The sequence below is a fragment of the Mastacembelus armatus genome, chromosome 1, assembly GCF_900324485.2.
Source record: "Mastacembelus armatus chromosome 1, fMasArm1.2, whole genome shotgun sequence".
Classification (NCBI taxonomy): domain Eukaryota; kingdom Metazoa; phylum Chordata; class Actinopteri; order Synbranchiformes; family Mastacembelidae; genus Mastacembelus; species Mastacembelus armatus.
In genome coordinates this window covers 3970120-3987135 of record NC_046633.1, presented here as the reverse complement: position 1 = coordinate 3987135, position 17016 = coordinate 3970120, and the positions used below count along the sequence as shown (strand labels likewise).

The 17016-nt window shown below is 40.6% G+C and overlaps 3 protein-coding genes across 3 annotated transcripts; 1 reads left to right on the top strand and 2 right to left on the bottom strand.

The window, feature by feature from the left end:
- Positions 1 to 1803: 1803 nt before the first annotated feature.
- Positions 1804 to 10048, bottom strand: LOC113127826 (mucin-5AC). The gene is made up of 11 exons (XM_026302669.1): positions 9791 to 10048; positions 9061 to 9444; positions 6704 to 8671; positions 6526 to 6614; positions 6348 to 6406; positions 5562 to 5725; positions 4730 to 4895; positions 4448 to 4639; positions 2559 to 2780; positions 2056 to 2215; positions 1804 to 1974 (listed from the first exon to the last, which is right to left on the bottom strand). The coding sequence occupies exons 1-11, from the start codon at positions 9831 to 9833 to the stop codon at positions 1900 to 1902; spliced, it is 3522 nt and encodes a 1173-aa protein (XP_026158454.1). The 5' UTR covers positions 9834 to 10048; the 3' UTR covers positions 1804 to 1899.
- Positions 10049 to 11446: 1398 nt separating this feature from the next.
- pin1 (peptidylprolyl cis/trans isomerase, NIMA-interacting 1) lies at positions 11447 to 14687 on the bottom strand. The gene is made up of 5 exons (XM_026302748.1): positions 14531 to 14687; positions 13207 to 13289; positions 12671 to 12779; positions 12491 to 12601; positions 11447 to 11694 (listed from the first exon to the last, which is right to left on the bottom strand). The coding sequence occupies exons 1-5, from the start codon at positions 14586 to 14588 to the stop codon at positions 11585 to 11587; spliced, it is 471 nt and encodes a 156-aa protein (XP_026158533.1). The 5' UTR covers positions 14589 to 14687; the 3' UTR covers positions 11447 to 11584.
- Positions 14688 to 14756: 69 nt separating this feature from the next.
- ubl5 (ubiquitin like 5) lies at positions 14757 to 16785 on the top strand. Its single transcript, XM_026302750.1, has 5 exons — positions 14757 to 14880; positions 15180 to 15260; positions 15629 to 15712; positions 15808 to 15845; positions 16530 to 16785. The coding sequence occupies exons 2-5, from the start codon at positions 15205 to 15207 to the stop codon at positions 16571 to 16573; spliced, it is 222 nt and encodes a 73-aa protein (XP_026158535.1). The 5' UTR covers positions 14757 to 14880; positions 15180 to 15204; the 3' UTR covers positions 16574 to 16785.
- Positions 16786 to 17016: the final 231 nt, after the last annotated feature.

Below are 17016 nucleotides of genomic sequence, written 5' to 3'. Positions count from 1 at the left end.
CAGATTTATATTTAGAGAAAGATAACAAACCCCTTTCTCCCTTTTAAACTTTGTAGTTACTAACTCCTCCCTGATACAGATTTCTCAATATGAACACAATTTCAAAACTCAGCAGCATGTATGACTCATGCATGCATTACAGTAGGCACACACACATGAACACACTCCCTCCCTGCATTGCTCACTCACACAGTCAGAGAAACTCACAGGCCTGGCTTTTGCCTCTGACTAAGACCGTATATGGAAGAAGCTAGCAGGTAGCTTCTGTCCACTTTGCCTCATCCCTCTCCCTCGCTCGACCTCTCTCTTTCTTAAACACACATTCACAGGCTTCCTTTATTTCCACATTTCCTCTGTCTCCCAAAATCAATCACTCTATTCATTTTCCCATGACAGGGACAATTATAGGAGTGCAATATAAGGCCAGCATACATACTTGCCTATTTCACTCTCTACTCGTCTTCCCAGTCATTTATGGCATCACATTCCATCTGAGTTTCATACAGAGCAGTGAGAGTAGGTGTGCCTTTTGTGTGTGTGTGCACTCAAGTCAAAAAGAGAGAGGAAGATACTCTATACAATAATACTCTTTTGAATGTAATGTTGAAAGATGTAATTTTTACACAGAAATCCCACCTATAAAAAACTCAGGCTCCAGGTCAGCTGTCTGATTGGTAATCCAGGAGATTTTGGGAGGGTAAGGAGTCATTAATCCCACAGACAATTTGCTTGAAAGACTTAAAAAACTCTTTTTTTGTGATACTTTACGTTATCAAAACATGTTATGTTGTGAATACAACACTGATGAATTTGATAACAAATATTTACACATTCAGCCATATGGAACAATATTTGCATTGATTTGGAGCTGTGTTTCTGGCCACCTGATGAATGTATGGCCAATAGTTTTTACTGGTGAGCTCAATATGTTGCTCTTCAGCTGCTAAATGCTCCAGCGTTCACAGCTAGTCATTAACTTCGTCTGCCGTTTGCTACTGAGCAGGAAGATTACAGTGGCTTTTTAGAGTCAAAGTCAAAACACTAAAAATTGCGACAGGATGCCAACAAACAACAAAAGGTTGTGTGTGTGTGTGTTTTAAAGAACTGTCAAATAGGCCAATGAAAAGTTTTCAACTCTGCTGGACAATAAAACCCTACTCCCCTCTTCTATATAAACTAACCCCAGCAATGAATACCTTTAAATATATATTTTATTAAAATATAATATATATAGAAATGTTATATGACAGAATCTTAAACTACTTCAACATTCTGTTAAATGCAGTTTTATGTTGATAGCCAATATTTACTTTCATTTAAAGGTACATTTAAGAAAGATAAATGGGAAATGAGGTAATTTGTCCTAGCAGCACCTCTAACAGTCACTAATTTATAGGTAATAGCTTGTTTGTTTAATCTGGATTTTGTCATCTTCTGACAGAATCAGGTTCGTGGTTTCACCATTTTCAGCCTTTATGTTAAACTCATTTTCCCTCTAGAGGACCAATAATGGCATCAATCTTCTCATCTAAAGAAAATACATTTCCCAGAATGTCTAAGCACACAGACTTTTATTCACCTATCCTTTGCACCCTGACTTCTTTATTTTATTTTTTAATAGTTTTCAATGTACATGTACAAGAATGTATAATGTACAAACAAATTTGCATAAGTTTGACCTCAGTTTGTTTAAATTTACAAGACCATTTTAATCTGCACAGTAAAAGAATATTATTGCCCTGATTAGGATTTATTTATTACAGCATTATGTGAGCCAGTAAAAATACTTAAACACCTTTACACTTACTGTTATACAAATTTTATTCACAAGACAATAACACTTTAGCTTCACAATACAACAATGAACTGTAAATACCAGTGTCGAAACAGATTTGATTCTCAAGCAGTCCAGCTCTTCCCCATGTCTACCAACTCCATGCCTTCACAGTAGGACCGTGGCCTTGACACCCTCACCTGGTTTCACAGGGAAACAAAACATAATCACATGATGAAACCAGACATATCTCTTTGTCTCTCTAAAACACAAACACTCACTGTGGGTGTTCTTTGGGAAGCAAGTTGCTGCAGCAGTGGGAAGGGAGTCCACTGAATGGGTTCCACAGGCCAGCTACAAACAGAAAGGTCACTGGCCTTACCCGAATCCAATACACCATCAGCCATACTCATCTCGCTCCCCCTCCAACCATATTGGGAGCTACAGGGAACAGAGAGCCAAAGCATTAGTGGTTTATTATTATTGGGGTTTAAAACTGGGAAACTGCTAATTTACTCTCCACTGTATGTTGTATCTTGGTGAAGGTAGCAGAGTAAAGGATATGTTTAAAGCTGAGAAGAACCAGTTAGCTTTTGGAAGAATATCTTCAAATTTTATCTGACAGGGGACAATGTTGAAATCACTGTTTAGTTTTATGCTGCAAAAATGATTTCAGTGAGACAACATTTTTTAGATTGATAGACAGTGAAGGACTGTCACACAGACATTTGCCCTCTGTATATTAACCTTCTCTTTTTGGATTTGTGAGAGTAAGTGTGTGCACCTGTGGGGGTAGATCGTGTTGATGCGTGCTCCATGGCTGGGGCAGGTGGAAGCCAGTGACATCGTGTCGTCATGGTAACAGCAAGGGCGATCGAGCGCCCGCAGGTGCAGTAATTCATCGGAGCGTGTAAAGGCAGGATTGTCCATAGAGTCTGCCGATCCCGCCCATGAACGTAACCAGAACCGACCTGACAGCTCATCAAAATGGTTAAACCTGTGATAGCTGCACACACAACAAATCATAAAGTGACTTTAAATATTCATGGGTTACCATCTAAAACTGCAAAAATTGAATGCGTTTCCTCACACAGAACCCTTGGGGAGGGATTTGACTGGTTTCAAATTCATTCTGCAGCATGACAACAAGCCCAAACATACAGAACAATGAGTCCTTAGACTGATGGTGTGATCCCCTCAGAGCCCTGACCTCAACATTATGGAATCAGCATGGGATTATACGCAGAGACAGAAGAACTGAGGCAAGTTCTCCAAGAAGCAACCTACCTGCCAAGTACATTGTTGCTGTTTTACAGGCATCTCTTATTAATTGCACTCTGTAATTGACAAATTATTCATGGTATTGTTTTTGAAAGCATCCTTATTTGACCTTTTCTTGCCTAAAACCTTTGCACAGCATTATATATACACCATGATAGGAGCCATTGCTTCATGATATGACATGGTAAACGAGCCTTCTGGAGAAAATAAAATTCCAGCATTCTTTCAAACTTCGGCTTCTTCCCCTCTCTCATCTCACTTTGTAATTTATGTTCAGTGTTGTGATAACAAAAATCTTGGCTAGCTCAGACATTATAGTATTAATTATAATAATAGTAATAATAATGACAATAAAGCAGAACAACATGTCTGATTTTATGTATAAGCCATGACATTCATTATTAATGTATAACTTCACAGGTACATTCTGGGTTTATCTTGCAGACATGTCCAATATCAGCATGCCTACCTTCTCAGATAAAGTACTGGGTAAGATACATTTAGATTCATTTCAGACAAACTGTCAAGTCTGTGAGGCCTGTGTGCAAATCTGGAGAAGGAAGATTTAGAGCCAGCCTGTCTTAACGTTCGCAGACACATCCTTCATCTTCAGTATGTGCTTCGTCGGACAAAATGCGGCACCTAGTGGACATTACTGCACTTACATCTACTGTATGTGCAGTAATGTCCACTAGCCAATGTCAGTGTGTGGCTTTCACTGCCCTGTTCACAAAACAACAAATCTCACCCTGGGTATCTATTGTGTTATTGCCATGCATGTCAAATTAATCATCTCATGTTTTGTAAAATGCACCATTATGTTTACCATGTGGTGATACTGTGAAATTTACTGTGTTATTTTAGGTACACCCAAAATTTTCCTCTAAACATCTAATTGTCTTAATATATTATGGTTCATGTACAGATATGTGTACAGTAATGTTAGTTGTACAATGTTTACACAAATATAAACTTGTGGATTGAGCTCACCACTTTTTGTCGTGTTTTATTCAGGCCCATCAGACCTGTAGCAAACAGTCACTGCTGCTGGCTACAACATCCAGGAAGCTCATCAGCTCATAATGGCAACAATTTTAGCACAGACTTAATGTAACTGAAATGAATGAATTATTTTGATTCTATAATCTATCAATCCATTTTATGCTGCTTATATAGGTACGGGTCACATTAATTCAATTAATTATATCATAAGAAATTTCTAGTTATATCCTCATATCCTGAGAAATGATACAATAAATAAAAATAAAAGTATGAATGAAGCCCTATTGGTTTTCTGGCTGGTGTCACAAGTATTAAATTGTATTTAAGTGGTATTAAAAAGTTTGTAACCAGGTGTGCATTAATCTTTTCATTGCAGGCAGTATGTTGTACCTGCTGCGAGTCTGATCCACTTTGGCCTGGATCAGAATGGCTCGGTAGCGTCGCACTGCCACAAGGGCCAAAACTCCAACGAATGTCACCATGATGAGTAAGATGGCAAGACATGCGCCCACGAGTCGTGCTCGAGTCATCCTCACATCACACCTCTGACCCATGTACCAGAAGTCCTCTCCTACAATGCAGCTAATACACAGACAAAGACATTTATATTCACCCCCCCTTAGATACAAAAATCATTGTATGCGTGTGTCCCTGTGTGTATAACATTCTTACCGGCACACTGGAAGCTGACCTGGATGGTGTGTACAGATGCCGTGGTGGTGGCAGTAGTCAAAGTGACAGACAGAAGAACAGCTGTAGTTCGCAGAGCCGAGCTGGGAAACACATTTATATCCTGCTGGGCACTGCAGTAACCAGTCACACACGTCACCTTGCAGACCTCAGGGGGAACATGTTAAAGAACAGAGCTGATGTCATTCTACATTTGTATTATTAAACAAATCTCATTAAATTGCAGCGTACATTGTTTGACATCAGCCTATGGTGATATTGTTCTGGTTTTTCTTGACATTTTCCATATGTTCAAATTTAAGACAATGGCCCAAAAAACAAAACACACACACACGCACACACACAAAAAACAAATCCCTTTAACATCGCTCTCCTGTCTGTGGCATTCATCCCTCAAACCCGATACCTACTGAAAATGTAAAACTGAGCTTGTCACGAATATGTACATTTATACCTTTAAAGGAAAGTTAAGTCAAATGGTAAAGACCAAAATGTGATAGAAGAAAGATGATTACATGGTATCATGAAAGCCTGAGTCTGATCTCTTAGAACTGGATTGTGAGCCTAACTGAGTCAATTTAATTGAGTAATTATGTTTGCGTGAGTCTGCCTGTAACTGGGCTAATTAAATTAGATGATCAACAACAGAATTCAGTCTCAAGTAAAGGTATCCAATGCTGCTGATCGCTAATCTGACAGTTCAAGCATTTTATTAGAGAGTTGGCAATGAGGGAAGACTTAAACAGCCACCAGGGCACCCCCAAAAGTTAGAAGTCTTGCATCATCTGTCTATAGACTGAGGACTGAAACTCACCTCCTAGTGTGACATTGGTGACCTTGGATGATCTGAAGCTCCTCCCCTCACGAACAGCTTGAGCTAGTCCTGTTTGTTCCAGCAGTGATGTGGCTCCTGTCATGCTGAGCCACTGCAGAGCCCCACTTGTTTTAAACTCCACCAGACTCTGAACTGCATGGCCACTGGAACAACAGCAGAAGAGCAGATTTCATTTCTGTACGTCACAGCACTAAAGAGCCACATTTGTGAAAAGTAAATAGCATCTTCAGAAGATTATTTAACAACACTTCTCCTTGTTCTGTAGGCATGTCAAGCATTTAGAAATTTTCACTCTTCTAATAATCTGGATTTAAAAAAAAAAAAAAAAAAAAATCTATATTGTATGAAAGACATATGAACACTATGTCCTGGTGGCATAGTCCTCTGTGTACCATGAATGTCTGTCACAAGTTTCATGGAAATTCATAAATTATTTAAGATATTTTCACATTCACTTCCCATCACATTTAACATTGCACATATTTAATTTGCTGTTTTGTGGATTAGTATTAAACATCTTTTTGAAAAAATAAATAACTAAAAATCATAGAGCAGTTTACAGTCATGTGGTATGGTTTTCAGAAGAGTCTAAGGAGTCTGCAGACACTTTCAGAGTTCTGGAGTACAGCAGTATGTGTTAGCAGCTGATCAAAAATCAAAATTGGATGCTCATATCTATGACACGAAATGGCACAGGAGACAGGGGACTAGATGTCACCTATATTCTGTTTTCCTTCTTTCCTCCATAATTCTTCACTGCCTCACCTGCTCCAGACTCCCAGCAGCTTGATGAACCCTGGGGCTTTCTGTAGGTAGGGTTCCACCTGGGGAGAGAAGAAAAATAAATAAATAAATAAAATCACTAAAGTTACTATATCCAAAGCTATTGTATAATAATTAGTTTATGGATGTATGCATGCATTTCAGTGTGTGTGTCCCTAACCCAGACAGCGGTGTCTTCCTCTAAGCCAGCGGTAAAAGCTGATCCGGGCTCTTCGACAATTATCTGCAGCAGCAGCTCAACTGATTCCACTGAACAGAACAAGCAAATGATTCAGTTTCAAAATGCCTGGACACACAACCTGGATATTTAATTACACTATAAAACTCACAAATACCACCTCTAATGGCTGCAGGCTGGTCTGGCACAATGAAAAACTTGGGTGTCTGGCTGGTTGTAGAGCTCCAAGTGGGTGCGAAGGTTAAAGCAGAAGGTGTATGTGCCAAACGGCTCTCCGTGCTGGGATGTGGGGTTAGCCAGGGTGCAGATCGCCATGGTTCTCCAGCGGTGGGAGTGTGTGTGGTTGTACTACTGGCAAACCACTGCCAGGATTTATCCTCTCTATTTCCATGCCCAGAATCAGATTTTGCAGTTGTGAGTGAGAACAGAGAAGTGTGTGTAGTAGTAATGTAGCTGTGGGGCTGTGTATGTGTAGCAGGGACATTAGGAGGAGATGGTAAAGGCAGATTGTTATATGCATGAGGCGTGTGTGAAGATACAGATTTAGTTGTGGGTGATTGTGAAGGTTTAGGCATGGTTCTGTGTTCGATGAAGGGCGTGTGTACAGCAGACTCAGTGGTAGAGGGTGTTAAAGGTTGCGATGTGCGAGTTGTGTGTAAACTACCAGGAAACATAGTGTGTGTTTGGAGTGTGTATGAAGGTGTAGACGAGTGCATGGATGTACTGGATAGAAAAGGAGAATTTGCGGGTGAGTTTTCATATAAGAGCGTTTGAGTGGGGTGTAGTGTATAAGTTTCAGAAGTAGTTTCTGTGTTAGCTAAGTTATGAACCACACCTCCAAACGTTAGTGCTGTTCTGGGCGTAGAAGAAGAAATTGTGAAACTTGACGTCTGGTCATCAGTTTGAGTAATACCAGACGAGGAGGACGCAGTGTGAATTTTTAAATAGCTTTTTGTACTTTGTGTTCCTGTTTGTGTCTCTTTGCTTGTCTGTGTGAATGGGGAGGATGTGTAAGGAAAGTGTGTGAGGCTTTCTGTGCTTTGTGGATAGTATGTCTGACTCTGTGTGGAAGAAGTCGGAGTGTAAAGCTTCACAGTCCTGTCAAATTTTTCAGAGGACTCAAGTGCAGCAGACTGACTGGCAACATTAGATACAGCAGATTCAAACGAGTCAGTCCAACTTATGTTTGGCTGAATAGACGCTGCTGTCACAGCACTAACAGCAGCGTGATCTCCAGTGATGTGGGTGGTGGATGACAGAGTCCTGCTGGAACCCTGTGAGGTGGATGTTGATGCAGTGCCTTCAGTATTAGTCTGTGCACGGTGTGAGTCATCTTGCAGAGGTTCGGTGGATGACTTTAAAGGGTCAGAGGTGACAGCAGAGTTCAGATCAGAGTTAAGTGTGTCTGTGCTTCGCTGGCGTCTCCAGGAATGGGGTTGTTCCTCTTCACTAACAGCCTGAGCAGCCGGGATTAGGTCAGTACCGTTTTCCTGGGTTGAGCGGGACGGTATCTCAGGTAGAGAAGAGGTTTTAGATGGGAAGCTGAAGCTGGATACAGAGGGATGGTCTTGTGTTGTTGTGCGTTTGTTTACATGTTCAAATGTTTGCGTGGTGGTGTGTTTGTGTATATCAGTGCCAGGCATGGTGGTGGAGATACTGGCTGTTGCATCTGTCAGTGCCATTTGGGTTAGAGGGAGCTCATCACTGGAGTTTGTTTCTGTCTCTGCTGTGTTTGATGCGTCTGTACTGAGTGTATTCTGTGTGTGAAAATAGGGGTGTGTTCCTGCTCTGACAGATATGGGACCTTCAGTGAGGTGATCGGCTCCAGATGTATCCGCTCCATTGTTTGGTCCTTCCTCAGGAAGAGGGTCAGTTTCCCTATCGACTCTCCCAGCTAGAGTCAGTCCCTGCAGGGGCGAGGTGGGGTGCAGCAGCCCCTGGTCCTGGGAGGAGGGAACAGACATAGACTGAAGCTCAGGACGCCACTCCATACCTTCGTAGAGATGACCTTTGACCCCTTCTGTTTCTTTCACCACCTCGTGACTGACAGGAGGTGTGCTTGTAAAGCTGGTTCCTGTCTCATGGTGTGATGTGTGGTCCTGCGAGGAATTCCTTTCATCCTCCAGGACTGGGTGACCAGGAACAAACAGAAAACAGAGAGGGATGGAGTGAGGAGAGACAGAGTGGAAACCACAACAACATAACATCGCTCTATCTCTCGCGCCACAGTGAGTGACAAGAACTTTCCGACGGACAGATTTACAGCTCCCAGCCCATTTTGAACAATACATTTCCACAGTATCTTTCCACAGTCACACACTGTGCAGTAAACAGAGTAACCACAACTTTCTTGTTGTATTGTAGCCAAAATAACAAAAACACTGCTTTCAAACAAGTCTTCTTTAAATGTTATCACAGCTATTATATCAAAGTCTTGTGAGCAGGGTGCGAGTGTGTGTGAGGTGGCCATACGGACTCAATAAATGAAACAAGGTAACTGAGTTAAAGGTTTCTCACCATAATAAGACAGCTGAATTGTATTTGAGGAGTGTCCTGCGCCTGCCCACCTGAGGGTGGTTTTGTTTGTGCCACAGCCGGAGAGCAGAGCCGTCCCCCCATCTTCCAGGACCTTAACATGATCTTCTCCATTCCAAACACACCGCACTGATACGCTTGAATCCCCTACCAACTGTTCCAACGTTAAAAGCACCGTCCTACCCAGAGGAAAATCTATTATCCAAGTACAAAGTGAAAGGGTTTTGCCAGACTGGTGGTTCATGGGGTTGAGTCTGTTGGTGACATTAAAATTTCTAGGTAGGGTGAGATTAATGTGACCTGCAGGTTCTTGCTCCAAGCTGACATTTCCACCACAGTAGAGATGTGACAAGGCCAAGGTTTTATCTGAGGAAAGAAAAAACAAAACAAAACATGCTGCTTATGGCTCTGGTGCATCACTGGAGTCCTCCCCACCCAAAAGTCAAAAATTTATTTAATTCTGCGCAAAATCCTTGTCTCTTTCTTATTCATCTGATTGACTGATGGTCATTGAGGTTTGTGGTTGACTGAGGCATTCAGATAATCACACAACACGCCGAGAATATAACCAGAATTCTGGTAGTTCTAATTAAAATATGTCCAACACATAGTTAAGCGATAATGGAAGAAATAATGAGACCTAGAGCCGTTTATAATGAAAATGCGAAGCCTGTAATAAGCTACCGCGTCCACGGACGGGCGGGTTTCTTACCTGTTGTGATAATGAAAAGCAACAGACAGGCGTTGAGCTGCATGTCCAATCCTGAGACATTTCAGTGTCGGAGACCTCGTTAATCCTAAATCCATACAGATTTTACAGATAAACTGGATCTGCGCATTACTGCCAGGATGACCAAAGTGCGCAAAGCGAACACGACCCCGGTTTTCCTGCGGACGGTCCAAGCAAAGCGCACAGGCGTCAGAAACATTCCTTCTCCATCGTTTCCTTGTAGCGGAAACCGCTGCGCTGTCAGTGCTGCGGCGGCGCACAGTCACTTAAATTGGATCCACGTGTGTCAGACAGTTCGTCCTACACTTTTTTTTTTTTTTTTACACCGCCTCCAGGCTGTTCCATGAAACCGTCTGAATCGGGCCACATTTCCAAAGATGAGAGGAAGGAATCCGGTGGTCGCTGCAGGAGCTGATTTTTTACACACTGTGCAGGAAACTTTTACCACAGGAGGCATGGAGACATAAGAGAGCAGGGGTCAGTTCATTAGTGTTTTTACATTTACACCCCATTGTGTCAGACATAGTCTTGGTCTGATTAACCTACTAAAGGCAAACATTTGCTGTAGGCGCCCAATGACCCTGCTGCCTTTTAAGTCCTGTTCTGAAACAACGTCGTTGTTTGTGGTTTTTTTGATTAAGGACAATGTCAAAAATGCACCAAAGCAAGGACGACACAAACTAAAACCAAGTCCTAAAACTAGAGCTAATAAAACCTCTGTTGACATCAGACTTTGACTTAAATAACATCTAAATAAATTGTCGAAATAAGCAGAGACAGAGCCATGTGAGCCCCACCTTAACACTCAACCAACTCATAATCCAACAGCATCCGAAACCACCACCCAAGTCCCCAAGCAGTACGGGCTTGTTTGTGTTTTGCTTCCAACACCCTGTCAAATGGATGCAGTCAAAAACATGTGTAAGGAAGGTTCTAATAAAAGAAAAGCAATCATGGCCATGTTTGGAGGAGGCTGGCTAATTAAACAGAGACTGTGTTGACCAATGCTCATTGAGCTTGAACAAAGATGAAATAAAACTTACAAAACAGAGTTTTTATTTATTGATACAGGAGGAACCTCAATAATACAACTGTATTACAGCTCCGCTGAACTTTGCTCTGCAGGTTTTAAAGGCATCAAACTGTTAAAACCTTCAAGTTTTCAACATCATCTTTGCATATGTTAGGGTGAAAACATGCACTTTTCAAAGTGGCCTATGAAAAAAAAGATTTTGAATAATTGCAAGGGATGAAAATCAACGTTCAGTGTATAGAACTCAGAAGACTGCTTCACTCTCGAAGCAATCTGTGCTGACTTAGGAAGTATCTTAAAAATAAGAGATAGATGAAGTGCTTTGGCACACATACAGCAGAAACAAAAGGTCAGAGGAAAACAGCAAATGGTCCTTTTGAAGACATGCACATAAAAAACACAAGCTCTGACAGACGCATTCTGAAACTTGCTCATCATGTGACACCAGCAGTCACCTCAACAGTCACAGGCACTCATGTTTTATATACCAGCGTTGTCCTAGTTAATAGAAGCTTGAGAAATTATCTGCAATACTGCTTGATGTTCAGTGTAATGAAATTATTCATAGTTTATAGTACTTGGAACAAAATGACCCATAATGCAACTCAAGACATAAGCTTTGTTTATTGGGTGGTGTGGGTCATTAAAATAAATCACAGGTTGCCTTGGGTTGAACCGTGTGTGTGTGTGTGTGTGTGTGTAGGTAGATATGGGAGGAAATTACAGTACATGGCTTCTTCCTTTCAACCAGTACGTAGGATGATGTGGACTCCAGAGTCAGTAAAAACAGGACCGCTCATGTCTCCCACTTTAAGAGCAAAGGAGGCGTCTTCAAAAGGTTTCTGCATTTGACCTGAAACAGAAACACAGACCACACTTTTCACACTGAAAATTAAAATTCAAAGAATACAAAGTACATTGCTTTCTGTGAAATACGTTTGCGTAGATAAATCCCTTGAATTAGCCTAAAATATTTTCAGAAGTCTTTTGTCTTACAATACATTTAATGCATTTGATTTGACTAGGTTTCACTTTCAGCTGTAGGACAAGCGTCATTGTGGAACAGCGAATAAGTTGGACATTTGCCACCACAGTGCTGGGAAGAGAGGGCAACCATATTAGAAATGAAATATCAAAACATATCAAATCTAACACGGGCTAGAAAACACTATAGCATTACAGAAATACTCATGAACTAAATGTGCCTCAATAAATAAAACCACCTGCATGAAAATCTTTTGCTTTCATATTTCTTTCCTGCTGATATTGTTCCTCATATTTATGGTAATAATAATAATAACCATCATTCAGATCTTTAGTTGGCTGCTCACTTGCTGCCAACAACTGTTAGTAGGTAGGTCTGGTAATAGTGTGCTGTAAAGTTTAGCTGTTAACAAAATTCATGAAAAGACCTAAACCAATACTATGTTTCTCAGTGTTTTCTGCACCCAGTTTGTAGCTTGCTCTTGATTAAAAGCAGGTCTCACACACACACCCACACACAAACTCACCCACCCACCCACACACACACACACACACACAAAAAAGACCTTTGTGCCTCCTTTCCTTGTGTATGCATTATTAAGAGTATACCTAGATGTGCACAGATATAGGTGTGGTGTAAGTGTGTGTGGGATCATTGTGTTCACCTCTGCCAAACATTCCCAGATCTCCACCATTCTTAGCTGAGCTGCAGTCACTGAACTGAGAAGCCAGGGACTCAAACTTCTCCTCTCCAGACTTGATTTGTTCTATGTACTCTGCACAGAAAAGAGAAAACATGAAATACATGAATCACATCCACACCTCTCCCACTCTGCTTTACTTACTCTGAATAAGATCCAGGGCCTCATCTTTAGTTCGTGTGATATTCTGTTCCCGCCAGGAAGATGGACGACGTGACTGATTATGCTTCACCAGGAGGTGAGAACAGCGTACCTGAAAAAACAGTGGCAAAATATCCCAGAATCAATAAAAGACCAGTCCACTGAGTTGGTCTTAGTTTTTTCCCTCTAAGTCAGAACAACTTTTCTTTGCTTTCTTTACTTTACAAATCAGTAATAATTCATGATGTTAAACTTTGGATGTCGATTTGACATCCAAATCTCTCAGGCTTACTTATCTATCCAGTCCTAAAGGTCTGCTATTACTTCTGCAAAACACCAGGTGTCACTGTTCTTGCTGAGATCAATGCTCCTGTTTTTTTGGTAGGAAGCCCCAAAAATTCATATGGCCTTGTCCACCCAGCACTAATTGTATTCCTCACATCACTATACTAGTTCAGTCCTTGTGATCTTTGTTTTAATAAGTGTTGTATAATTAATGTTCATCTGCATTATTTTAATAAATACATATATGAAATAACCTTATCTGGCTCTCCACGGCCATCTCCCACTGGGCGTTCCCACTGACTGGCATTGGTGATGTGATTGAAGTAGTACACTTTGCCTGGTGGGCAAAAAAAAGAGATTCATTAAAGCTGCATTCCCCGATTCTTTTTGGATAATTGAGGCAACAAATTAGCTGAGCACACAACACAGACATATTATGAGCTTATAAAGTTGCTATGGCACAACATTGGTTTTTGGAGAAATTCTAATCTAATAAACCATGACCTGCAGACTGAGCATTAGCTGATACAATTCAAGTACAGTTTCCTACAGTATCATTACACAAAATTTGCAATCGGTTGCATTCATTCAGTCATAGCTGAGAAAGATTTTAAGGCCACGGTAATCAATCTCTGCCTTTATATACAGATTTTAAATGTGCGACACAGAAAACCCTGAATTGAGGTACTGGACTCATGAGAGAAAAATTTGGGTAGGTTCCTCTCTAACTGTATTAGCAAACTGTTTCTTATTTTACATGGCTGTCGTGCATACATCAATTCTATGACTTAATTGTAACAACCACAGCAAAAAAAAAGAAGAGATGATTCAAAGAGAGGACCAAATGGGGTTTCAGCATTGACTCATTACCATCCAAAAAGACCGATGAGTGCGTCAAATCAGGAAACATCAGTAGGGTGATTCTCTCAAACATGTTAGTAATCACTCACCTAAAATGATTCATTAGAACTCAACTTGTCAATAAATCTCTGCAACGTTTTACAAAAATCCAAAATTTGCTGACTCCAGATTCTTAGGTATGAGGATCTGCCATATTTCACAGTGTATATCTCTCAGTTTTGGACTGTTGGCTAGACAAAACCAGGGGCTCTGGGAAACTGATCATTTCCTCCCGCTATATTGACATTTAACAGACCCAATAATCGATAACTAAAATAATTAACGCTATCCTAGTTCACTGCAGACATTGTACGAACTTTTTGTAACTTCAAATATTCGAAACATTATGGGATGTGGCAGGGGTTCAGTCTGCAGGTGATGCACGGGGGCAGGATGACGTCATGCAGGGCCCTGCAGGTTGAATGGATCAGCCCTGGCGCGATTATGAAGAAACACATTTATAACAACCAAACGCCATATTTATGAAAACACACATATGCCACAGAGTCACCAATCTTTAGCTTCATCTTCTTCTGTTTTTAACTTTAAGTTTATTCTGGCTCGTTTCAGTAGCAAAGCCCGATGCTACTGCATGCTTACTGCTAGCTAGTAGGCTAAGCTCACCAGATAGAGCTATTTAGCGAGCTAACTAACCTCTCTTGGCTTTTCATTAATTACCTGAACTGCGGCTCATTCTTTTCTCCCATCCAGGCGGTAACTTCTCCTCGTCTGCCATTATTTTTTTCTGCAGCAACGTTTTCAAATTTAATCTCAATGTAGCTGCCGTGTGACGATCTGAGCTGCAGCCAGGCAAATTACGACACTTAACAACTTCTTTACTGCACGGAGTTGTTTTCAGACTCAGGCCCGCCTTTGGTGTTGGGTTTCTGCCCTGCCATAAGCTGAAGACGGCTGTCAATCACCAACATGTTAATTGTATTGGTCGACTGGCGAACACGCAAATCCCACAACGTTCCAGAAAATATAAGCGACAAGGAAATATTTGTTTTTGTGGCGTGAATTTAAAGGTAGGATTATTACATCCAGCACACAGTAATTATAAATCTAAACTAATGCTCACCCTTTTCAGGACAGAATCATATTTGCGTGTGTGTTTATAACACTACCCACGTTGGACTGGACAGTATTTAACGGTGTTAGCGGCTTTAGCTAATGCTAGCTAAACACAGCAACATGGTTGATTGAAACACATTTTTAAAGCTGTTTGTGGCACAGTGTGAAAGACCATCGATCATTAACTGATTTTAAAAGTATAAACAGAGACTGACTGGGTGGTTTACGTCTTCCTGTGTTAACTCCGTCTCAGATCTTTGGCTGTAACATAAACGAAGATGATCGAGGTGGTTTGCAACGATCGCCTGGGAAAGAAAGTCCGGGTCAAATGCAAGTATCCTTCACTGAAACTGCGGAGACCCGGTCCCGGTCTGTGCACGGTTAACCTGGTGTCCTCACATTTCTGAACAATACTGAGAAGACCTTCCATGCCAGCCAAGCATGAGTGCACTTTCTAGAGATGGTGTGTGTTATTTTAAAATAAGAGCATACTGTTTTCTAGCTATTATTTTTAAAAATAAGAATCGATTCGATATGGTGCTTATTAAGTGTCTTTGATATTGCCCCAAAAGTATCTATGCACAAACAAACCAGGTCAGTTTAATTGTAGAACAGGTCTCTGTTGGCAGATTTAAGTACAGTCTCTGTCTCTGGTGGTTTTTGTGCCATCGCTTTGCTTCTTCCTTAACTCTCATGTCTCAGCTCTGAGGATACCATTGGAGATCTGAAGAAACTCATTGCTGCCCAGACAGGAACACGGCATGACAAGATAGTATTAAAGAAATGGTAAGCCTTTACCTGAAAATCTGCTCTGAACACTCATAAGTGTTTTTCTGTCTGTCCTCTGTTAGCAGCTGAATGTACCTCTGCTGTTCACACAGGTACACTATATTCAAGGACCATGTGTCTCTGGGTGACTGTATCCTTTAAACAATCTTTTGGCAGCTCTGCTCTATAGAACCATGTGTTATATTTTGTTTTGCTTGTCTTTTTGTACTTTACAAATAAGCATCAGAAGATCTTAAGTGTTACAAATCAGTAAACTGATGAAGGGTGGTGTACATACTGGATGTAAATATGCACAAATGTAGAATTTGTGAGTTGATAACTCATATTTTGTCTGCTGTGATAGATAAAATACCTGAAAACATAACTTTTAATTACAGAAGCAGACAGTACATGCTAACCTATTTTTAGTTTTTTTTTTTTTAGTTTTTTAATGTCATCTTCGTAAAATTTTGTAGTGTAATGTAGACTGACACTGACATTAACTTTTCCTACTCTCCAAAGTGTCCTTGAAGCCATTCATACAGAGGAAAAAAAAACACAGGTCTTATTTGAGCCAAAATACATTCCAGAGTGTAAAATGAAGCTTCAGCTCTTCTACTAAGTTAATTTAAATTGGTATTGGCAGCAACTAAGACCTATTCGCTCTGTTTCTTATTTTAAAAAAAGTATAGTTTTGTCTATGAATAATTATTAGATGTTTAGGATTATGACCAAAAAGACCAAAAATCGGATGCTTTTAACATATTGACGGTAGTGAACCTCGACTAAACAGAATGGACAACTGATCTGTTGCACTTAACTAAGACTTCTGCAGATGAAATTCATGATGGGATGAACCTGGAACTCTACTACCAGTAGACTGGAGGAGGACCTTGTGGTCAACCCCCCCACCCCCATCCCCGTGCCCTATCCACAGACACACACAAAGGAAACACCGCAGTCACTCAATGGAAATCAGCAAAGAACAGACATATATAACTTTTACCCACAAACTGTGTTATATGTTGTTTTACAATGATTTTTTGTTTTGATATTTTGGAATTAAAGCAGATATTTACATACCTACAAAACTGGTTTTGGTCTTTGTTGTCCATTAGGTGTCCATTATTTTTTTTGAAGCAGAAAATGTTTGAAATGCCCTATTATATGTGTAACATTTCTTCATATTAACTTTAGGAATACAGATGTTACCTCTAGGAAATGTGAAAATTAAATTTTTGTAATTTTTCAAAATCAAACCTAACACTTTGGATACATAGAATTGTAATGCAAAGATTTTGCACCATCATCGGTGGAGTGTG